General features: G+C 38.8%; 1 protein-coding gene across 2 annotated transcripts in view; it reads left to right on the top strand.

Moving 5' to 3' along the window:
• The first annotated feature begins 1374 nt into the window (after nucleotides 1-1374).
• Nucleotides 1375-25840, top strand: part of LOC115629839 (cyclin-dependent kinase 1) — an 81138-nt gene continuing 56672 nt past the window's right edge. The window contains exons 1-3 of one of the 2 annotated variants that reach the window (XM_030526420.1): nucleotides 1375-1400; nucleotides 1461-1611; nucleotides 1672-2175. In XM_030526420.1, the coding sequence (XP_030382280.1) occupies nucleotides 1463-1611; nucleotides 1672-2175 (653 nt within the window). In that variant the 5' untranslated portion in view covers nucleotides 1375-1400; nucleotides 1461-1462. Of the gene's footprint in view, nucleotides 1401-1426; nucleotides 1612-1671; nucleotides 2176-25840 lie in introns of those variants that run through there. The other variant, XM_030526419.1, reaches the window with a different exon arrangement.

Genomic DNA, 25840 nt, shown 5'->3' with positions numbered 1-25840 from the left:
TGCACACATACATACATACTATGTACAGGTACACAAACACACATAAGGCACGATTCTGATGTAAATGTATGTATGCATGCATGGAATATTTTATATTTAATTTAGTTAATTAATTAAATTTAATTAATTAATTAATTACTTGAATTAAATTAATTAAATTAATTAATGAATTAATTTAATTACTTTTTTGTGGGGTGGTACAGGGTATTTAAGAGTTGAGCCTGCTCGACTTTAGCATTCCTTTCTTGTTTCAAATATAAAATCCATTAATTATTTTCAAATTATAATTTGATTTCATGTTCTTTTTTTCTTTACTGCTTAAGTTTCGAATCAAAACTAATTTTCAGTGCCACAGAAATCTCTTTTGGAAAAACTGAAATGTCGTATGTTTTGCCTGGAGATTTGATTAAATATACTAAAATATATAGTCATTTTTCGCCATAAAAAATTGATTGGAATATAAGCCTTAAGTTTTTTTAAACAATCTGCATCAGATATATTTTGGATATACTATGTAAATATTATTACTTCGGCAAATTGCTAAACCTTTAGTTAAAACTCTAGCATTCACACACAGTATCAAAAACATTCGAACAATAGATATGCCCACTTGGCCCAAAGATAAAATTACATATGTATGTATTTGAAACATCACATTTTGCAGAGTCGTCTTGTTTTAAATAAGTACCAAATAACTGTGTATTAATTAAACAAACTTGGCGAAAACGTGTGTGTCGTGGAGTGGTCAGGTCCGTTGTTACAAATATTGTGCATAACAGCGATGTGATGTGAATTGCATAGCTTAATGGAAAATAACTTTAAATGTTATGTTCATGATTTTTATTAATAACTATTTGATAATGATTTACTAAAATGGCGTACAAGAAAAGAAAAATAAATATGAAAATACGGAACTGCCGGGTTTACTTTCATCATTATGTATGTATGCGTGTATGTTGTTTTACGCTTAAATTACACCTTCATATGCATATGTACATAACATAATAAGTAGTAATTTGGTCTAAATTGGAATTATTAACTGATTGCCAAAAATGATCTACCTCTTAGTTATTCTTCCTCCAGACCATTATTAACCACCAACCTAATCTTAGAATAAAAAGAAAATATAATGTAATGTTTTATTTTGGGAATTATTAAATTTACTAACAACAATATTCAATAAAATATTCGTTGTTTAGACAATATTCTATTAATTTTATTCATTATATTAATCGATCATCTTTGAGCTATTGTGGCTGGAGTAACTAGTATATGAATAGTTGCTTTTATTATTTTCGATAATAGTATTAAACTATTGCAATGTCGGTATTTGGTATTTTATGGCATAAATATGAACAGTTTTTCGAGTGCCCATAATTTTGTTTGTTTTTTATAATAAGGTAACACTTACGCTTTAGAAGTCATTTTCGCGGTATTTTAAATTTTTGGTTCTGTTTAAGTGATGGAGGACTTTGAAAAAATTGAAAAAATAGGTGAGGGTACCTATGGAGTAGTTTACAAAGGCCGGAACCGACTAACCGGTCAAATAGTAGCAATGAAAAAAATACGACTAGAGTCTGATGACGAAGGAGTACCATCAACTGCCATAAGGTAATAGAAGGATTAATGTAGTTATTCCCTAAACATCAACATTTTATGTTTTCACTGCAGAGAAATTTCGCTACTAAAAGAATTAAAGCACCCAAATATTGTGTGTTTGGAAGATGTTTTAATGGAAGAAAATCGTATTTATTTGATTTTTGAATTTCTTTCAATGGACCTTAAAAAGTATATGGACTCATTGCCTTCAGAGAAACAAATGGATAGTAAATTGGTGCGCAGCTACTTATATCAAATAACAAACGCTATTTTATTTTGCCACCGTCGTCGTGTTCTTCATCGCGATTTGAAGCCACAAAATCTACTAATTGACCGTAGTGGTATAATTAAAGTCGCTGATTTCGGACTTGGCAGATCTTTTGGCATTCCAGTACGCATATATACACATGAAATAGTAACATTGTGGTACAGAGCTCCAGAAGTGTTATTGGGTTCTCCCCGATACTCTTGCCCCGTCGATGTTTGGTCAATTGGTTGCATTTTTGCGGAAATGGCTACACGAAAACCACTTTTTCAAGGAGACTCTGAAATTGATCAGTTATTCCGAATGTTCAGGTAATATATTTATGTATACTAGTTAGTTTGAATAACCATAAGATGCATTTTAAACTAATAACCATACATACATATGATTATTTGTATTCAGTGTATATGTATGTAGCTTTTGTCTATGTGTTACATACATTCGCACAAAACTCAGAAAGCCAACTTCAAAGAATTCAAACACTTAAATTAAAAAATAAAATAAACTCGTATAGCGTACACACATAAGGTATCTTTGTGCCAAATTTGGTGTTTCTTTTATGGTCTCTGAGATCCAGATGTTCATACGGATGGACAGACAGACAGAGCTAGATCGACTCGTCTTGTCATGCTAATATACTCTTGTACATTTCATGTACAGAGTATAAAAATTTGCTTAAAGTTAACAACAACAAAATCAGAACCAATTATATTTGGCTGATGTAGGTGTGCTAACCTGATGACGCGCAGTGTATCTTTAGGCAATAATCACCTAAAAAGAAATATAAGTCATTAAAAGTTTCACTAACGAAAAAAACGTAGCCGTACCAATTAATAGTGGTTAGGGCTCGTACGTGAGTTCAAATACCAAGGGAGGTAAAACCGGTACCCAGAGGGTAAAAGGGTATATTAGTTTTGTGCGAGTGTACATGTAACACACAGAAGGAGGCGTGGCAGACACCACAAAGTATACAAGTATATATTCTTTATCACCATGACAAGCCGAGTCGATATAGCCATGTCCGACTGTCTGTATGAACGCAAGGATCTCAGAAAGTATTAGAGGTAGAATAACCACTTGGTATCCAGATTCTCCTACGCCCGAAAAAGGGCAAGTTTGTTCATTTTCCTTTCTTGTTTGTTTTTAAGAACGAACCCCAGAAATACTTGCAACAGAGATATCAAAGTGAAACTTTGCTCGCAGTTTGTACAATTCTAATAGGTATTAAATCATAAAACATTATATTGCTTTGAATTTAAGACAAGTTTTTCATGAAAGAACATAAGATATTATAAGACAATAAAACATATATAGGGAAGTGGTAATTGATTTTATAATTAATCTAACGAATCAAAAACAGATTTTAGTAAAATTATTCGAGTTTTAAAATTGCTTAGGAAGAAAGCAGCAGGACAAAACACAAGCACAAAAAACAACAACATAGCATAGAAAAAGCTACAAAAACATTGAGACTGCTTTGCTTTATTGATGATAACACAAAACACTCCAAAAACTTGCAGCTGAAACTAATGGTACAAAATCTGGAAACATTAACTTATATTAAAATACAAGTTTCATTGTGCCGAAAGACGCCGAAGATGACTTTCGCGAAAAGACGCTCAGGGTATGTATGGGCACTTATGCTCGTGTGACCCATGTAAATTGATCACATATTGTGATTAGAACTACATAAGAAAAACGAACTAAATTTTGTGAAAAAAAATAAAGTAATGCCAACGAGTAAGAGCATAAGCTCTGTAAGCAACAAAGAAAAAATGAACCAGAATCGGCAGCAACAACAAGACAAACGTCGACTTTCGTCACTTCGTAACAACGCGTACTTTTCTATACGCGCACCCGATGTAACGGTACCAAAAACAACTGCATTACTGCAAGCTAATTCGGAAAGAGAACGCTCTCTCTCCCCTGCGTTAATATGCTCACCCAGCACATTGCAAAGTAGGTCATGGAGTGCCCAGTGCCCTTCTGCAGACCCCTACTGTCTTACCAATGAATTGCTGATAACAACAACGACCACTACAATGCGCTCGCTTACAATTGTGTCTTCGACAACAACAACAACAACAGCAGTCTCTCAGCGCCCCAAAGCACGTTAATACAGACCGCTATGTGCAAATTAAATGAAAACTAAGCCCACAAGCAACTAAGAGAAACAACGCACCCAAAATAACTAAAATAGCAAAAAACACTGTACCAACGCCGAAACAGCTAAGGCCAAGCAACTAAAGCCGCCACCTATTTATGTGCGGCACGCAAATTGTACGGAATTGGTTAAAAAACTCACTATCAAAATTGGCAAAAACAAATTCTATGTTACGTCTATAAAAAGGTGTAGAATAAATGAAACTACAATACAAGTCAATGATGAAAATACCTATCGATCACTGGTCAAATACCTCGGCGATGAAAAGATAAACTACTACACCTACCAACTTAAAAGTACCAATGGATTAAAAGTGGTTATCAAAGGAATCGAGCCAACAGTTCCAGTCAGCGAGATAAAATGTGGACTTAAAGATAAGGGCTTTGAAGTCAAAATGGCAATGAATATAATAAATAGAAAAAAATTCGCATCCGACAAATCTTGCCATACATATCATCAACTACGATTCCAGAAGTATCTTTTGCTAAGACTATAAGTTACATCAACGAGTCGTACGCCTCAGTCTCTAAACAAACCACTGCAGGAATTATGAATCGTCAGACATCGCAACAGGGGCCAGAAACTACTACCCAACATACCACTGCAAGTAAATCGCAATGCCTAGTGGGATTGGCAGGATTGAATCAATTCTGGCAACTCTCACAAATACAATGGTAGCAATACAACAAACGGTGCAGAAAATTATGCGCAAAAAGTTACAGGTGTCATTAAGGGCCAAGTTTCAAAGCAAAAAAAAGCGCCGGGCCACGATTTAATTTCCCCCAAAATGATCATTGAATTGCCGAGCTGTGCAGTATTTTTTCTCACCATCATTTTCAACAACATGATGAAATGGGGCTATTATCCTCAACAATGGAGAAAATCTGTCATCACAATGATCCATAAAACTGGAAAGGACAAGTCTCGGCCATCATCATTTAGACCTAAGAGTCTCCTGCCGTGCCTATCGAAGATATACACCTACATACCAACAGTGCAATCCCAAATCACAAATTTGGTTTTCGCGAAAAACATGGAACCATTGAACAAGTCAACCGAATAACCTCTGAGATACGAAATGCATTTGAAACACGAGAGTATTGCTCCGCTCTTTTTCTGGATGTCGTCCAAGGCTTTGACCGCGTTTGGCTGGATGGCTTAGTTCACAAAATCAACATATTACTTCCACAGAATATCCAAAAAATTCTGGAGTCATACCTACAGCAAAGAAGTTTCGCAGTTAGATGCAAAGATTTCCTCTCCGAATACCATCCAATTGGAGCTGGTGTACATATACATATACACAGCAGATATACCGACAAAAAGTCATACAACAATTTCGACATTTGCCGATGATACTGCCATCCTATTGTTACTAAACAACATAATTATACCATAAAAAAAAAAAATGTAACTCACCTTGGTGTCCATTTGGATAGACGGCTTACTTGGCGCAAACACATCGAAGCGAAGAGAGATCAACTGAAACTAAAAGTCATTAATCTACATAGGCTTATAAACGTCCGTTCACCACTAAAACTGGAGTACAAAGTAGTCTTGTACAATGCAGTTCCCAAACCAATTTGGACATATGGCTCTGAACTATGGGGAAACGCTTCCATTAGCAATTTAGAGTTAACCGAGACACCCAGGTACATACGGAGTGCAAATATCCGGAAAGATTTAAATATTAAATCCCCACTAGTTCAAGCTCCAAGACCAATTTAAAAAAACTGAGTATGCAGTTTTTTCATTCTTTTAAAGATTTTAAGTTGATTGCTAGAAAAATTCCGATTTTTCAAACAAACTTGGGAGCTCATTTTCCCCCACTTGGAGCTAGAATTTACAAAAATCCCTTCTTAGTGCTCATCTACGCTTGAGCTTAAATTTCAGCTTCCTAGCTCTTACCATTTGGGCTGTAGGGTGTTGATTGTGTTTCAATTTTTTCACGGGAAAACCTCCCCCTTTTCATGCTCTAGGAAAAATAGTGAAAAACCAAGTATGCAGTGTTTTTTTAATTCTTAAATTTTTCTAAGATTCTACAATGAAGTTAATGATATGAAAATTGTAAATTTTTCATACAAACGTTGGAGCCTGCTTTCCCCCCTTTGGAGCTCGAATTTTCCAAATCCGCATTTTTTTTTTTTCAAATTTCTTATTGCCCACCTACAATTCGAAAGGATACTTGTCGAAATTTCAGCTTCCTACCTTTTACTGTTTGGGCTGTGTGTTGATCACCAATCAGTCAGTCAGGACAAACTGTTTTATATATATACTAGCAGGTATTGCCCGTCTTAACCCGGCTCAATATAATGCTTCATATTGTATTAATTTTGTATGTGTGCATATATTTTCACCTCATTAATTACCAGTAGGAAGGCATTTTAGGTATTTATATGAATATTTTCTGTTCTTGACAAAATATTATTCAGTAGTCCGTTACATTTTGGTTCTTGCCAAAATATTTCGATAAACGTACACACACATGGCCAATGTAACTAATATTTTTTAAGCTCGTTTTCTCCCCTTTGGAGGTCGAATTTTCCAAAAGCCTTTCTTAATGCGCACTTACACTGTGATGGGTACAATGAAAGGATACTTGAGTCCAAATTTCAGCTTCCTAGCTCTTACCGTTTGGGCTGTGCGTTGATTGCACATAGCTTTTCGTGTCCTGATTTTTCCACGGGAAAATCACTATAATTCTGGTTTTTATACTCTGTACCCAAAAGATGTAACATACAGAAGGAGGCGTGGCAGACCCGCAAAAGTATATATATCATTGATCAGGATGACAAGACGAGTCGATATAGCCATCTCCGTCCGTATGAACGCAAAGTCAGTGAAATGTAATAGTCCTCAGTCAGCTGTTGCTGACAGCTGAGTGCGTTACAGGATTTTTACAGAAATAGTCAGTCAAATGTGAGCGTGAACAGTCAGTTGTTACTGACAGCTGGCTTGGAGGGGATAACCAGCTGGGGGTATTTCCAAAATTAGTTCGAAATTCCAAGAATTACGGGAGTTAGAGAAAATCGCGATTTGCGGATGAGAGGGGGAAGGGAGGGAAATTCCAAAATATAAATTTTCTGCGTATTCACATAAGGCATCTGGGACTATAATTTGGTGTTCCTAGGTCTTATAGTCTCCGAGATATAGGCGATTATACGAATCACGCTGATCAAGAATATATATACTTTGTGGGGTCTGCCACGCCTCCTTCTGCCTGTTACATTTTTCAGCTCCCGCAAACCTAATATACTTCTGTACATTTCATGTACAGAGTATAAAAAATACAAATACATAAGGCATCTGGGACTAATATTTAGCGTTCCTAGGTTTCATAGTATCCGAGATGTAGGTGATTATATGAACGGAAAATGGAGAAAACCCTCATAGGGGGAATAAAAAAAAAAAATAAAACAAATTTGCATCTTTGTGCAACATTTTGTGTCTCTAGCTCTTTAAGTCTCTGAGATCCAGGTGTTCATACGGACAGCCGGACAGACAGGGCTAGATCGACTCGTCTTGTCACCCTGATCAAGAATATACAGGGTGCGCCATCTTTTATGTCGGTATGCAAACATTGAATATCCTTGAAAATAAACAACCGATTTCAAGTATGAGATATTTTTATTTTCTTGAACTGAGGTTTTCAACATAAATATAATTGCTGCCCGCAGCTGTTCTTTGATGCTGGTGCTTTGGTTGACTGCAAACATGGTCACACAGACACGAATAGACGCGCATAGACATACATTCAGAAGGGCGCAATTGCTGAGTTCGAATACCGAGAGAGGTAAAATCGATCAAAATAATTTTTTTTTTATTCTCTTAATTTTTTTAATTTTTATAATTATTCTATACATATGTACAGAGTATTTCAATGTCGGGACACCCGACTTTAGCTTTCTTACTTGTTAAGTAAGAAATTGTATATAACTTTTCGACTTCTGTCGACTTACTTTGCTATTTCAGTTATTCAAAGTCTTAATTCTTTATAAGCTTCGTTTTATTCTTTATTTTATAAAATTATTTCAATACCTGTTTAAATTTATAAGAACAATGGGTAACAATTTTAATGTTTACCTGAAGCCGCAAAAATTAGGCACTCTTTTCGATTGAAAAGAAAATAGCTATCATGATGAAACTTGTATCAGAATAAAAAAACAAACTTGACCTGGATAGGGCTTAGGGGCATCTGGATACCAAGTTTGGTAATTCTAGCTCTGGTACCTTCTGAGATCCTTCCGCTTTTACATACGGACATGGCTATATCGACTCGGCTTGTCACCCTGATCAATAATATATATACTTTGTGGGGTCTGCCATACCTCCTTCTGTGTGTTACATGTACACCAGAGAACTGCAACAAGTATGTTCGACCACCCTTGCTGAGAATTCAATCAAATCAAATCTTTGCTTGGTTGCAAACGAGTTCGAACGTGTTGAGTACTCTCACCATTTTTCTTATGATCCAACATGCATGATCAATCTTTCTATTTTTACGAACAAGCACCGGTCTTGATTGGTTTGCTTTCAAACACTTCAGGCTCGGTCACTTCGTTTAAGATGACTGGGTCCTGATCGAAGCAAACCAGACTTTGCAGAATGAGCGTTTGATCGAACGAGTATAGTGCCGTTATTGGTCGAGTATTGTTTGGGTATTGCGCGAGCTATACTCGGGTATTACTCGAGTATTGCGCAGGTTTTACCCGAGTATGACCGTATAAAATATGCATGTATGTACATATTTATGTATTTGTGCGTGCATGTGTTGTTTGCAAATATGCGCAAACATGTGTATATGTATGTAGGTATTTTAAATGAAGAGGTACAGAATGAAAAGAAAACATAACTCTATATATATAAAACAGTTTGTCCTGACTGACTGACTGATTGGCAATCAACGCACAGCCCAAACGGTAAGAGCTAGGAAGCTGAAATTTGGACACAAGATCCCTCTTATAGTGAAAGTGAGCACTAAGAAGGGGTTTCGGAAAATTCGAGCTCCAAAGGGGGGAAAACAAGCTCCAACGTTTGTATGAAAAATCTACAATTTTTATTCGATTAACTTCAAACTTAGTTTGTATACTCTCACAAAGAATACAAAAAAAAACTGTATACATGGATTTTCAATATTTTTCTTGCGGCCTGAATAATAATGATTTTCCGGTGGAAAATTTGGTAAACGAAAAGCTATTTGCAATCAACGCACAGCCCAAAGGGTAAGAGCTAGGAGGCTGAAAATTGGACACATGTGAAATGTTTGTATACTCTCAAAAAGAATACAAGAAAAACTGCATACTTGGTTTTTCACCATTTTTTCCTGGGACATGAAAAAGGGGGGGGTTTTCCGTGGAAAAATTGAAACACAATCAACACCCCACAGCCCAAACGGTAAAAGCTAGGAAACTAAAATTTGGGCTCAAGTATCCTATCATGGTGTAGATGCGCACTAAGAAGGGATTTTGGAAAATTCGAGCTCCAAAGGGGGGAAAAGTAGCTCCAAAGTTTGTTTGAAAATTCTTTAAATTTGGTTTTTATAATCTATAAAAGAATGCAAACAAAACTGCATACTCGGTTATTCGAAATTTGTGTTGGAGCTTGAATTATTGGGGTTTTAATATTTATTCATTTTTTTAAATGAAAAGTTTGTGTTATAAGTTTTGTCCGATCGATTTCAAATTTGGGTAATATAATCTACGTAACTAAAATTACAACTTTGCATTTAACGATTTTTAAAATATGCATTTTACAAATGCGGGCAGAACAAACATACAAAATATCAAACAGTTGGGGACAACTAAGTATACATACACACACACACATACATACATACAAGCAGCTGTTCGTGTAGTTGCGTGCAAATGGTTGAAGTAGCCAAAGCAAAATGTGAGACACTAATGTGTGAATGTTCATTTGTACACATGTATGTACATACATACATACATATGTACAAAAGTACATTCGCCTTGCACTGACAGGGCAAGAAATGTTAATTAATTAAAAATTATTACAATTATAACATAAACATTTTGTTGTTATTTTTTCTTTGTTTAGTACATTTGGCATAAGGGGTTTTTAGGACAACGGACTACAAGGGCGTACGCAGGTTGGGCAGGGGGGACATTGCTCCCCTTAGAAAGAATTTCGCATTATGAATTACAAAAAAACCATATGTATTACATACGTACATAAGTCTGTATGTATAGTATGTACATATGTACATCAATAAGTATGTATGTACGTACATACATTCTTATATACATATATAGGTTTGTATGTATGCAGTGGGCCATTTTTTTTTGTTTTTTTTTGTGGGTTGAGGAGGGGAAATGCTTTATGCATCTCTCGATCTGCCGTCGCAGAGAGGTATGTGGGACTCCCACCCACTAAAACCCCCCCTCATCTTGGACCTGCCTCCACTTCGGAAACGCATTCGCATTACGTCAAAGTGGGGTCCCTTATGCGCTATGCGCTCTCATCAATATACCTGCGTCCAGGCTACCCAATTTTTTATGTTCTCCATGTCTCTTGTCTCAGTCCTGTTCCTTGAACAGTGTCGTTCCCTTAGGCATTGGATTCTCGAGTGACTCTCATTACACCAGCATCAAGGTCTATTTTCTTGCTTCTTAGGATGCTTTTGGCAAACCTGTCTATTGCGTTCCAGTTCTCTTCGCTGTGAAGCATTTTCTCCACAAGGTTCTCTATAGTGAGCTGTCCGACTGCCATTTCTACGGATGTTCGTTCTATCCGCCATCTTTCGCAATGGAAGAACGTATGTTCTGCGTCGTCTGTTTCTGCATCACCATAGATACAGGTCGGCATGTCAGCTTTGTTCATGCGAGACAGATATTTCCTGAAATACCCATGTCCAGTTAGCAGTTGCGTAAGGTAGTAGTTCACCTCGCCAAAATCTCTCTCGATCCATCGTGTTATATCAGGGAGGAGTTTCGCCGTCCATCTGCCACTATTGCCCGAGCTCCAGTTTTGTTGCCATTGTTGGAGAGTGCGGCGCCTTAGGTCGGTTTCGCTCTCCCTCGCGTTGTTATCCCTTTTCGCTTCCCATAGCTTTTTCCGCTCCTGTGCTAGTAGGTCGATGGGTATCACTCCACTGACAACCAGGACTGCTGCTTCCGAGACGGTGCGATACGCGGAAGCTACCCTTAGTGCGGCCGTCCGTTGAACCGCTAGAAAGGCTTTCCTTTTGCTCTTTGCTCTCAATGCGTCTGCCCATATCTCGCACCCATAGAGCAGAATTGAGTTGGTTGTTGCCATCAATAATCTGCGCTTGTATTGCGTCGGGCCACCCACGTTTGCCATCAGTCTGCTTAGCATGCCGGTCACTTTTGCCGCTTTACTGGCAGCATGTTGTAGCTGTGCCCAGTAGGTCAATCTTGCGTCGAGTCGTACTCCCAGGTATTTCACTACTTTTTTCGTTGTAAGGCAAGTCTCACAGGTTTGCAGTTCAACCTCTAAAGGGATGTGCCGTTTCGTTAGAAGGATCACTTCCGTTTTTTCAGCGGCAAGTTTAAGGCCATGGTCCTCCAGCCACGATAGCGCCCTCATCATTACTTGATTCAGCTTTCTTCTTGCTTCGTCTACAGTCCTTGCTACTATCACAGCCGCAAGGTCGTCTGCGTAGCCAATAAGGAAGGATTCGTCTGGCATTTCGATACGAAGAATGTCGTCATAGCTGATATTCCAGAGATCCGGGCCAAGAATAGATCCCTGTGCTGCGCCCGATGTGATCTGTTTCGTGTAGTGGCCGGCACACGTGTCATATATGAGCTCGCGGTCCTTGAGGTAACTCTGGACTATCCTCAACAAATACCTGGGTACGTCGAATTTTCTCCTTAGAGCCTTCATTATATCAACCCATCGGAGGCTGTTAAAAGCGTTGCGAATATCAAAAGTTGCCAGCAAAACTAACTGCTTTGAGTAGTGATTTCCGCGTTGGGCAGCTTCTATGCTATCTACTACGTCCCTTATTGCTCCGATAGTTGACCTTCCCTTTCTAAAACCGTGTTGCCTGTCAGATAGCCCTTCCGCGCTATCCACTGCTATGTTCAGACGTGCTTTGAGTAACCGTTCCAGCAGCTTACCAGCGCTGTCAAGCATACATAGTGGCCTGTATGCTGACGGTTGCGTTACATCCCCTTTGCCTTTGCTAATCAAAGTCAGTTTTTGTTTTTTCCACAGTTTAGGGAAGATACCTTCTTTTAAGCAGGTGTTATACATGCCCAAAAGCAAATTTGGTCGCTCGTTTGCGATCAACTTCAGCGCCTCAGTTGGTATACCATCAGGACCTGGGGCCTTGTTGCACTTAAGGCTCTTCGCAGCAGTTTTTAGTTCTTCTTCTGAGAATAGAGGGATTGGCTCCTCAACCGTGATATCTGGTTCTGCTAATTGTACCGCGTGAGTGGGGAAGAGAGGGTCAACTATGTTGGACACGACTTCGCCATCCATGTCTGGAATTGGTGACCTAGCTCCTAGCTTCTGCATTACTATCTTGTAGCCCAGGCCCCAGGGGTCATTGTTCAGAAGGAGTCGAAGTTCTTCCCATTTTTCCTTCTTGCTTGATGCAATGGCTCTCCCGATCGTTTTTTTTTGGCACGTTTGTACTCTGCGGCTTCAACCAGCGCAGGTCCGCGCCTTCTTGCTCTACTTAGCTTTCTCCTTTTTTGTATGCACTCCCGTCTGAGCTCCGCTATTTCCTCTGTCCACCAGTACACCGCTTTCTTTCCATGGCCCCTTGAAATTTTGGGCATCGAAGCATTGCAACTCTGCCTAATTCGCTGCATGGTGTAACGTACAGTTTCCACGGCATCACTGTCAATATGGTAACTTTCGGGCGCTTCGTCGATGCTGGCTAGTAAAGCTTCGGGTCGGAGCTTGGCTGCATTCCACTTGCGCGTGCCATTTCTATGTTCGCCCTGGTTTGCGAGCCTATTCACCTTGATGCGGAATGTGATATATTGGTGATCACTGCCCGTAAATTCCTCAAGCACCTTCCATTCCCTGAGTTTGCTCGATAAATTTTCAGACACCAGTGTGATGTCTGGGGTGGTATCGTCGCAGCCAGGCCTCCGGAAGGTGGTGGCGGTGCCGGAGTTTGCGACAATAAGACCCAGTCTAGCGGCCATGTCCAGTACGCGCCTGCCTCTCGAGTTTGTGGTGGGCATACCCCATTCTACTGCTTTAGAATTGAAGTCCCCTGCTATGATTAAAGGTCCACCAATTTCTAGGGCTTTATCTTCGATATCTCCTAGCTTTTTTTCGAATTCCCCGATTGCGTCACTCGGCGTGAGGTAGCAACTTATCAAGGTGCAAACCTTAGTTTGCACAAAGGAGAAGCCATTACCAGCCCCGCTATTTGTGGCAACGAATTTCCTTTTTTTAGGCAGCCATATTGTTGCGGTGCCCGTTGTGTCTTCAAACCAGTTGGTGCGGGATGTGTGCCTATACTGCTCGCTGATTATGACAGCATCTGCTTCTCTCTCGAGTGCGATCTGCTCAATGAGCGAGTCCGCAGTTGCACTCCTGTGCATATTTGCTTGCAGGACGTTCATGAGCGCATCGGTTCGTGTTCAGGGCATCTTCTGGAACCCGTTAAGTGGTTAACAGGTTCACGTCCAGCTTCTACGCATGCGCAGCATTTGACGTCGTTTACGCACTCTTTTATTTTATGGCCTGGCTCGCCGCACTTCATGCATAGATTCCTCCTGTCTGGCCCTTTGCAGTTCGTCTGGAGATGACCTGATCCAAAACACCGGAAGCATTTTCTTGCGTTTTCCCAAAGGCGTATTCTAGCTCGAGTCCATCCGATTTTTATTTTGCCGAGCTTTAGCAGTGTTTCCGCACTTTCATTGGAGAGGGTCACGAAGGCCCGGATTTGCTCTCTGCTGTTTGCAGGCGTAAGCCTTACCCGCACTTCTTCCGTTGTGCTGCCGACAGATATTTTTACCGCTTCTTCAACTTCCTTATTATCTGTGAGGGAGTCAAGGTCGCGTATCTCCAGCGTCACCACTGGTTTGAGCTCGCTTATTGATGCAGTCTCTTGCACCGTGCTTTTGATCTGCTGTACAAGGTCTGGCTGAATCTTTTCCCCCGCGTCGAGTTCTAGGAGAAGTGCGCCATTTCGCGTTTTCCGGATGCACTTAACGTTTGTTCCTTCCATTAACCCCGTATGACTTCGCAAGTTTTTCAGGACTTCTGCGTAGCTACATCCATCAACTGGTTTGATGAGTACCGCTTCTGGCCTTTTCCGCTTTAAACGCTGTCGCTTATCTTGCTGTCTTTTTTCAGTGCCATCTTGAGTTTCTTCCACCTTTTTCCCTGGCGCTAGGTTTTTTGGTTTCTTTCTCGTTACCGTCTGCCACCGATTGGGCCCATTTTCCTTCTTCTTTTTGCCCGTACCTGTCGTTTGCTCAGCAGGGCTTGCAGCTGTCCTCTCCATCCTCGTCACTGGGGTTGCAACGTTGGTTCCGGCAGCTGCCTCAGACGTAGACTTTTGGAGCTGCGCGTTTCTCTCTTCCTCAGCAGATTTCCAGCCTTTGCGGTATCGCTCTATAACATCCAGTTGTTCTGCGAGTTCGGAGATACCATCCTTCACGTCCATATTAATGTTCTTCTGACGTAGAGTGGCGTGCTTCATTTTGCGCAGGATGGCCTTGCATTGAGCAACAGACTCCTCCTCCAGCTTCCTCAGTTTATAAATAAGTTCCATCCTTGGAGAGCTGTTCGCCGATTGCTGATTTATGGAGTTCATTGGCGTGGGCCATCGAACACTGTTGTTTAATTGTAATAAATATTGTTCTTTGGTTTCAAATCAAAATTTTTAAAACAACAACTTCAAGTTATTGGCTCGCAAATCTTCTTTCGTTTTGATCATTTACGGCTGTTAATTGCATACGCAAAATGCCAAAAGTTTACAGTTACCGTACACATACAAATAAATTTGTATGTATGTGTAAAGTGAACAATCGAATACAGTATTATAATCAATAACTCTCAAACGATGTTTTTCGATGTATTTGTATTCGACATGTATTACGATATATCAACACAAGTATCGATATTTTCGATATATCGCATTTAATTTTATTATTGGGGTTTTAATATTTATTCACTTTTTCAAATGAATAGTTTGTGTTATAAATTTTGTCCGATCGATTTCAAATTTGGGTAATGTAATCAACATAACTATATCAACAAATTTGCATTCAACGATTAAAATATAGCAATATGTTTTTTACTTGCCATATATCAAATATCAAATAGTTGGGGACATCGCATAAACACACTCACACATACATACAACAAGCAACAGTTCGTGTCTATGTGTGCCCATGCATACATACATATGTACATGCATATGCATGTATGCCTGTATATGTATGTAGCATGTACATACAAAACAACAACAACAACTTTAAGTTGTTGGCTCGCACATCCTCTTTCGTTTTGACCATTTAATGTTAATTGCAAAGGCAAAACGCCAAAAGTTTACAGTTACCGTCGCTAAGCAACGACTGCGTAAGCGATAGTAAAGCAGAAACCGAATAACGGAGCTACGCATATTCTGCTTCGCATTGCGGGCAGATGTCTGTATGTATGATTTGTTCTTATTGATCTCAATAAATAATTAGATTTTATTATTTAAATATTCTGCTTATTGCATTCAAACTTCGATATTTTGATGGTATCGGTGGCTTCAACTATCAAAAGTTTTACTATAGCAAATTGAGATGAGAATTGTCAGTGCTTTTTGATCGTGGCTCATCGCGGCACGCCATTGACACGAGTGCCGTGTTTCATATTCCGAGGTTGTGCGTGACCGTATTGACTCAATATGGCACGAAAAGACTCAAATGTGAATTTAAAATTAGGATAATATCTTAAAACGTTGCGTTATCTCTATATATAAAACAGTTTGTCCTGACTAATTGGTGATCAACGCACAGCCCAAACGGTAAAAGATGAAATTTTGACTCAAGTATCCTTTCATAGTATCCATCATAGTGTAGGAGCACACTAAGAAAGGCTTTTGAAAAATTCTAGCTCCAAAGGGGGGAAAACGAGCTTTAAAAAATATTAGTTATAGTGGTCATGTTCGTTTAACGCATTAGTTTGGCAAGAACAAAAAAGTAACGGACTTCTGAACAATTTTTTGTCAAGAACAGAATATGTTCATTTAAATACCTTAAATCCCTTCCTACTGGTAACTTATAAGGTGAAAACATATGGGTAGGTTATGCACACACAAAATAAATACAATTGGAAACATTATATTGAGCCGGGTTAAGACGGGCAATACCTGCTAGTGTATACATATATTTATGTGATATTTAGCATGATTTTATTTCTTAAAAAAGAAACTCAAATATCTTTAAAAAAAAAAAAGAAAATTAATATAAATTAAATTTGCATAACTTTTCTTAATTTAAATAAAAAGGAAGGTATTTCTTTTCGCTATTAGTTTTGTTGGCTTCTTTAATTTATATGCATTTACATACTTGTATACGAAGTTACTATTGAACTAATAGCCGAAAAAACAATAGAAAAAGCAAGTGCACGTGCACCCGCCGATATCATTGGTCGTTTCGGTCATGCGGTCATGATTTAAATACGACGTTCAATCATTTCTTGTACACAGGCAAAAAGTTTCGGTCACCGCCGCTCCGGTCATTGCTTGCATTCATGCAAGAAGTTTCGGGCACAACCGCTCACTTCTGAGTTTTTGCAGTTGTGAGTCGAACTGACTGGTTGGTGAGGGTTCATTTAAAACCAATCATTGCTTGCATTCATGCAAGAAGTTTCGTTCACAACCGCTCACTTCTGAGTTTTTGCAGTTTTGATTCGAACTGAGTGTTCGTTGAGGGATCGTTCGCAACCAGTCATTGCTTGTCACCATACCCAAATGAAATATTCATACCAAGTATGGGTAAATACTCGAGTATGACCGATAATGTAGTACTCGTTGCAGTTCTCTGATGTACACACACTGGTATACCCTTTCACCCTTTTGTGTACAATGAAAAAATGATCTTGCTATGCACCATGCGTCCACGACTTAGAAGCACGATTGAGCTTAGAAGCTATTTTCAGTCAGCTTTATTGTATTCAATCTAAAATTAAGCAACAGACTAGCGATTCTTTAGAATCACAAAGTCATTTAGAAGCTGAGGAGTTATATTGCGAAATATTGGCTGAGTTACTAAGGCGCATGAGACATCGTGGACGATGCCAGTCAGACACTGACATCCTAAACAGCACAGTTATTAAATGGTCGTGTAAGCTTTCAGCAAGTCAAATACCACAGTTTTCTGGAAAATTTACAGAGTAGACAAGTTGGTTTAATACGAAATGCATACTTGTAGGGTCGAATACAGAGTTGGATGACTTGTCAAAAACATACATTTGTCAGCTTCGTTAAATGCAGTTCCTCTGAGCACAATATATTGCCATGAGTAATCGGGAGCCAACTGCAAAAAAGCATTGCGATTGTTACAGGATAGATTCGACAATATGGCAATTATGGTGCAGTGTCATGAATTATTCAACTTTATTCAACAAGCTGATTCAGCGTCGTTAAGAGTGGATATATATATGGTTAATTCGCAACTCATTTCGCGTCAGCCGATAAACGAAGAAGCAGGCCTATTAAACTTGTTTATTTTCAATTCGGTTAAAGAAAGCTTGATGACGAGATGGCATAGTGAATGGGATTATTAAAATATGCCATCTTGGTGTACGTTAGCTCAGTTTCTAGCTCAGAGCGCTATAAATTTAGCCATGGCGCCCCTGATGGTTAAGATTCACCTATGTGGCAGCCCTGCACCACACATAGTTGATGAGCGAATGGTGCAGCCCTGATCGTTGTAGCCGTGGCATCAGGGAAGAACAAAAAATTACTTGTAAGATACTGACACCGACACATTGTAAAAGTCTCTCGAGATTAATATATAATATATTAAGTTACAACATGATATCGATGGCTTAAGAGGCCAAATTGGTGACCCCGACTTTCAAAATCAACTGTTCATGCCAAACAATCGCTACTTTTTGCGCTCCACAACTAATGGGCAACTTTCAAGTAACGCCGAACAACTTTACGACGCAAAAAACATGCCGACAATTGAAAGTACCCTAATGAGGAGATTCAAGAATTGAAGGTGCAACGGAAAATTCGCAATATTTCCCACAAATAACAATTTCAAATCTTAACAAAGCCAACCCGCAAGTATGGTTTGCACAATTGGAACGTCTATTTAATTTATACATTGTTTTAGTGTAGGGTCGTAAATTTGACTTGGTGTCAATACACCTGAATGAGGATGTGGTTCTGGCCATCGAGGATCTCATAACACAGCCGCCTCTTACTAACATGCATGAGGCGGTAAATATACGACTGCTTGGGGCATTTGGCGAGTCAGGTCGTGATATGTCTGGAAAAACCGTCAGCAATTTTTTTTATTTTATTTAGAACATCAACAATAGTTCTGCCGATTATAAATTATAACTTAATATATCAATTTAAACTAAACCTAAAAAGATAAGAAAGCCTAACACAAAGCTGTACAATAACGTCTATTAATGCCTCCGACGCTTTGGGTAATTTTATTTGCCAGTTGGCCAGCTATGTCCCGCAGCCATATGTGGTCAGAGACATTATAGACCTTAAAATTTATACAAAAAGTAGATAGAGGTGGAAAATGTATTCTATTTAACAACTAATTAGAAAAAGTAAGAAGTAGAAAGAGAAAAAGAAAGAAGGAAAGAGAGATAGAGAAACAGGGAAAGAGAAAGGTGGAAAGAGAGACGAAAAGAAAAAGAGGGAAATCTCCAACCCGGTGGGGGAAATTTTAAATGCCAGTCCGGCAAGCTATGCCCCAACTCACAGCAGTAAGTGGTCAGAGATTTCCCCGTAGATAATTATAAAGAATAATTTTGATAGAACAGAGAGAGAGAGAGTCCTGCCGAAAGTAAATGTGAAAGATCATTATAATGTCTGCACATGACCCGAAAACGATTGTGCAAAGCGTAATCAGTTGTGCATCTTGCCAATATGAACGGCAAATAATTCCTTGTTGGTCTACAAGGAACTGAAAAATTAAGGCGACCTAAGAGGGCAGAGGAGTCAGCCACACCGATAACCAACTTGTGGAGAAAAACTACTCCAAGAATCGTCCTACGATTTACTAAGGAAAGAAGGTTTGTAAGCATCAGTCTACTAGAGTACGATGGCAAGCAGAGATTGGGATCCCAGCTTAAACCACGTAGAACAAAAATAAGGAATTGCTTCTGAACAGACTCAATACTTTCCTGATGCTTTCTATACTGCGGAGACCAAACGCATGAGCAGTATTCAAGCACAGTCCGTAATAGAGCAGTGTAAAGAAGCTTAGGGTCATTAAATTCCTTGGACGAACGTTTAATGAAAACAAGTAATCCCTTGGCCTTATTGACAATACTGGATATGTGAAGGTTAAAGTTCAATTTGGAATCAAATACAACCCCAAGGTCTTTAACAGTCGATAAACGTTGCAATGCCACGTTGTCAATCGTATACGTCCCTAAATGGGGCAAAGTTCGGTGAAATGTCATGAACTTACATTTAGAGCTATTGAGGTGCAAGTGGTTAGCTAAGCACCAAGATTGCATGCAGTTCAGATCATCCTGCAGGCGATGAAAATGAGAAGGGTCTTTGTAAGTCAGAATAAGTTTCACATCATCAGCATACATAAGAATATGAGAGTGTGACAAGGTAGCGGGGATGTCATTGATAAATAATGTAAAAAGTAAGGGGCCAAGATGGCTACCTTGAGGCACACCTGATGATGCAAACACAGGCTTAGAAATGTGCGACCTAACCAATTTGGCAAAGATAGCAGAGAAAATGCTGGAAAACAGTACCTCAACATACATATTGTCATTACAAAACAACGCCGCTCAGCATCCAGCTAATCTGGAAGCGGTAAGTAGGAACAAATCCAGCCTTACAGACGTTGCTGCTCTGCAAACCTTTTCACAGAAATTCGACAAGCTAAAAGACGAACTATGCAAATCAAAGCAGCCTAACACGTCACGCGCAGCAGAGCCTCAAGTTTCTACCGCTGACTCAGCTGGTACGCGGTACCATTTCAACGACCAGCAACAAATCATCACATCCGTAGATTGGTCGTGACCGTCGACTACACATCGAGGATCGACTGCAACTGTTTGCTGCCAATCAAACTATAGTAGAAACATACGGTAAACATGACTTAGAAGTAGACTTGGGTCTGGGCCGTGCATTCAAATGGTCCTTTATTGTCGCTGATGTCCAGAATGCAATAATCGGTGCTGACTTCCTAGCACAGTACCATGTGCTAGTCGACATTAACCAACAGGAACTCATCTCAACAAACAACGCTGCCAGCAACCCATCGCGAAATTCGCAGGCTATCCTGAGCTGTGTCGTAAATCAGCATGAGGCACGTTATCAAAGAAAAGACGTGGATGTAGTAAATATGGCCGCACTAGAAGTGATTTGTCATTAAGACAGACATTGGGTTTAATCTCTCAGTTCTCCACAAACATTTTGCATGTGAGCGGAACTGACAATGTGGTGGCAGACGCTTTATCTAGGATCAATGCCATCACGATGCCAACTATGATGGATGCAAAAAGTATCGAAGCGGCCCAGTCAACAGATAACGAGTTGGAAGACATCTTAAACGGCCACAAGTCACTCAAATTAAAGCATGTCCAATTCGACAATCAAGTTAATTTGTATTGCGATGTTGCTACTGGAACAAAGCGTCCCTATATTTCACAAGTGTTGCGGCTCAATGTATTTACAAGCGTTCACGGCCTTGCACACCCGAGCGGCAGATCCTCCTTGAAACAGATTTCTAGGAATATGTTGGAGTGGTCAAGAAATTGCCTACTATGTCAGCGAGGTAAAATTCACAGGCACAATTCTGTGTTGCTAAGCAAAATTAATATTCCTGATTGCAGATTTGTCCATATTGATATTATGGTCATGTGCCTGGTTGACGATTATAGATACTGATATTGACAGATTTTCTCGCTGGCCGGAGGCTGCACCTATCAAAGACATGACAGCAGAGACAATCTACGAGGCTCTATGGTCACACTGGCTATCGCGCTTCGGTTGCCCTTTGAGTCTGCACTCTTAAGGTCACTTGCAAAGATGACTGGTAGCGTGCATGTCCATACAACACCATACCAAACCGTCAAACGGTATGACTGAGCGTTGTGGGGATCGGGTAGTTGGCATCAGTGTCAACCAGGTTCAGTGCAGGCAGAGCTTCCGAAAATGCAGCAGGGTTAATCGTATTAATGCGATACGAGTACTTCGTGCGCGGTCCATGCCGCTGGTGGTTTGACCTTTCACCAACCGTGCAGACTATTGCCTCGTGATCACTAGCCAGATAGACGTCGCTCATAGACCACGACGCAGAGTTCAACAAAGAGCTGCTTACGAACGTGAGATCGATTATAGAGCTTGAGCCGGCTCTACTAAATGTTGGTTGGGTGCTTGTGTTTAGCAGAGAGATATCCATGTTTGCGAAGGTTTCACGCAGTATACGGCCACGAGTGTTCGTACAAATGCTGCCCCAATCCACCGCCCATGCGTTAAAGTCACCGGCCAAGATAATTCTACGGTGATTCGCTGCGTCGATCACCAACTCGTCCAAAGCTGCTGCAAATTCGTTAATCGTCAAGCTAGGAGGCAGGTAGCAACTGTAAATCCACAGGCCGTGAGTGTGGGTGTGTATGTGTATGTGTGCGTGTGTGTGTTTATATAATCAATTTGACACTTTTAATGTTTTCTGCACAGTTTATAGTTCACGTGCATATGGTTAGCCTATGCACACACGACTGACTCGATGCGTTTACAAAAATATATTAACCTAAAAAAGAAAAGAGTTGAGCAGTGTGTACACGCAGGATATTATTTTAAAAAGTAACAACCGATAATATGCTAGAGCTAAACGGTCTTGTGTCCTACAATTCGGCCTTCCAGACCTCTAAGATCCCCTGATCTTTAATTTGGCTTTGTTAATTGCCTAGATATACTAGACTTTAATAATTACGATTTACATGAATTTATTTACTTATTTATTTTATCTTTTCCTATCCAATACTTAATATTTTGGCCACTCCAAACTCCTTGATAAGGGTTACGTGACAGTTGAAATCCTTCCACGTCTTTTATTAAATATCGATTATTTCTTAAGACCTTTTGAATTACATAACGGCCTTTGTGCTTATGTATTAACTTTCTCGAAATTCCCGCCGTAGTATCAAAGTTTTTGACTATTATGTAATCTCCTTCTTTGTATACAGTTCCTTCTCTTTTTTTCTGGTTGTAATATTTTTCATTGTTCGCCTGTGCCTGTTTTTGATTCTGTTTTCCCTTTTCTCTAATATTTTCCAAATTTCTAACATTTTTATCAACTACTAACTCTTCAAGCTTTTCTCTTAATAACCCGTCATCCTTTTTGCTCCGTTCCAAACAACATTTTACTGGGCGTCTGATTTATACTTTTTATAGCCTGTACCCAAAGGGTGAAAGACTATATTAGTTTTGTACGAATGTATGTAACACACAGAAGGAGGCGTGGCAGACCCCACAAAGTATATATATTCTTGATCAGGGTGACAAGCCGAGTCGATTTAGCCATGTCCGTCTGTCCGTCCGTCTGTATGAGCGCAAGGATCTAAGAAGGTACAATAGCTAGAATTACCAAACGTGGTATCCAGGTTCCCCTAGGTCCTCGGCAGGTCAAGTTTATTTATTTGTTCTGATACACCCCCCACTCCCCTGCAATTCGTGATTTTTTTTATAACTTCCGTAATTCTTGGAATTTTAAAATCAGTTTTAGTAGTTACGTCCAGTTAGTGCTTATGTGTCCGTATGCCAAGTTTCATCATGATAGGTCAATTCTTAAGAAAGTTATATCCGTTAATAAAATCGCTGCCCATGCTCTGTTTGCAGCGCTGCCCGCAGCTGTTGTTGTTGCTGCTTTGGTTGAACTTTGTGCTACATACATACACGTATATAAACAAGCATAGACACGTGATGTAAATGTAAAAATGTACATAAACATGTACATACATACATAGAATGTATTAAATAAATTTTCTTCATTAATTTAATAAATTAATTAAATTTTTTGAAATAATTTAATTTTTTTAAAATTTTTTTTTTTTGTGTTAATTTTACTGTCGGGCTTGCTCGACTGTGGCGTTCTATCTTGTTTTTAATAATTTAATTTAAAAAAAAAAAAAAAATTTTTTAATTTTTCTTTTTTTGTGGAGTGTACAGGCTATTTTACTGTCGGGCTTGCTCGACTGTAGCATTCTCTCTTGTTTGAACTGTATTATTTAATTAATATTCAACATTTTCGATAACCGTATCCCAATGCAATCCTTTTTCAGGCGCTACTAACTTCGCTATCATTGGCCCTAGACTCCGATTAACCCTTTTCACCTGTCCATTTGCTTGCGGGGAAGCCGTTGCTATTTTAACATGTTTTACATTGCACTCTTGCAGAAACTGTCTAAATTCCCCTGATGTAAAACAGCTTCCTCTGTCAGAAACTAAAATAATCCCTTAACGATGCAATTGCTTCCTTTGTATTTATTGTTTTTGTGGGGTACAATCTTATAAACTTCGTAAAACCGTCTATCAACACGAATAAATGCTTCTTCGCTCTTCCTGCATCCACTGGCCCATAATGATCAATGTGAATCATTTCAAATGGGTTACTTCCTTTTGGGATGCTGTATGAAAATCTCTCATCCTTCCCAGATTTTGGTGAAAATGCTACGCACCTTAAAAAATTTCCTATATGAGTTGTCACTCATATACTTTTACCCTTAATTTTAGAAACCGGTATGTTTTTAAAATTGCTTCTACTACATTGTCCCGCTCTACATGACCCATTTCATTGTAATATTTATGTAATACCTTATCTTCCATCTCTTCTGGTACGTAAAATAACAGTTTACTGTCATTTGTCTTTCCATAAACTACCCCATTTCTCATTTCAAACAACTTATCTTCTGAATTTTCCAATTTTGCTTTTATATCCATTAACTTATTATCCCAAGCCTGACAGATAATCAAATTCTCTTCAAAACTATTTGTTTCTACAATTAAAATGTTTGAACTTCTGATAAGAGCATCTACATGTTGCATTCGCTTTCTTGATCTGTGCACTAATTCGAAATCGTATTCTGATAACTCTAAGCCCATCTGGCAATTCTTGGGTTTAGTCTGATTTTATTCAAAGTTAATGTCAACGAGTTACAATCTGTAACAATTTTAAAACGCTTGTACATATATTCTAGATCTTAACGCATAAATAATGGCTAACGTTTCCAATTCAAAGCTATGATATTCTCCTTTCCTCCTGCTTCTCCTTTAGTTGTTATCTTTGAGAAATGAAATATGGGGTGTAACTTTTTGTCTTCCTTCCTCTGTAGTAGTACAGCCCCAAAACCTATTGCACTAGCATCACAGTGCAGTTCTATTTCGTCTTTATAATCCTACAATGCTAACACTGGAGCTCCGATTAACTTCTTAAGATAGTTAAAACAATTTACTTCTTTTTCCATAAAAACAAACTCTTGCTTGCTACCATTATGTCGTCCATATAGACAATTCTCTAATCATATCAGTAAAAATTTTATTTATAAACCGTTGGAACACTGCTGGTTTCATTCTTCAGTCCCATCAGTATTTTTAAAAATTCATATTGCCCTAACGGTGTCATAAATGCTGTATATTTAACTGTTTCATCATTTACAAATACATGAAAGTATTAAAGCACGGTTACTTCGGTCTAATTTCGAAAATATCTTCTTACCAGCTAACTTATCAAGCAAATCGTCAATTAACGGCAACGGATAATTATTCTTAACGGTTACTTTGTTTAATTTCCTATAATCAATACAAAATCTTAAATCCCCACTTGTAAATATTCATCTAAGAGCACCTGTAATTTTTCTTTCTCTGTATATCATAATCATCTAGGTGAACAATTAAAGGGCTTCAACTGTTCCAAATTTAATTTAATTTCACATCTCACATCTGGCTTGTTTGGCCTTGGCTTATTTATATACATCTCTTCCAACAACTGCTTACATTGACAACGAACTTTATAGTGGAAATTTTCATTTATATTATACTCAACATTATCATGAAGAATATTTATATTAAACAAGATAGAACGCTACAGTCGAGCAAGCCCGACAGTAAAACAGCCTGTACAAAAAAGAAAAATTAAAAAAAAAAATTAAATTATTAAGAAAAGTTAATGAATTAATTAATTAAATTAAATTAGAATACATGTTTATGTTTAGTTTTAACAGCATACATTTACATCACGTACCTATACGTGTTTATATGCGTGTATGTATGCAGCACAAAGTTGAACCAAAGCAGCAACAACAACAACAGCTGCGGGCAGCGCTGCCGACAGAGCTGCAGGCAGCGCATTAGCAGCGATTTTACTTATGGCTATAACTTTCTTCAGAATTGACCTATCATGATGAAATTTGGCATACGGACACATTAGTACTAACTGGATGTACCTACCAAAATTGATTTCAAAATTCCGAGAATTACGGAAGTTATAAGAAAAAACACGAATTGCGGGGGAGTGGGGGGGTGCATCGAAAAAAAACTCAAATCGTCAATTAACGGCAACGGATAATTATTCTTAACGGTTACTTTGTTTAATTTCCTATAATCAATACAAAATCTTAAATCCCCACTTGTAAATATTCATCTA

This window comes from Scaptodrosophila lebanonensis, unplaced genomic scaffold (assembly GCF_003285725.1).
Source record: "Scaptodrosophila lebanonensis strain 11010-0011.00,11010-0021.00 unplaced genomic scaffold, SlebRS2 tig00000166-arrow-arrow-pilon, whole genome shotgun sequence".
NCBI lineage: Eukaryota > Metazoa > Arthropoda > Insecta > Diptera > Drosophilidae > Scaptodrosophila > Scaptodrosophila lebanonensis.
This window is presented reverse-complemented; position numbering and strand designations above follow the sequence as displayed.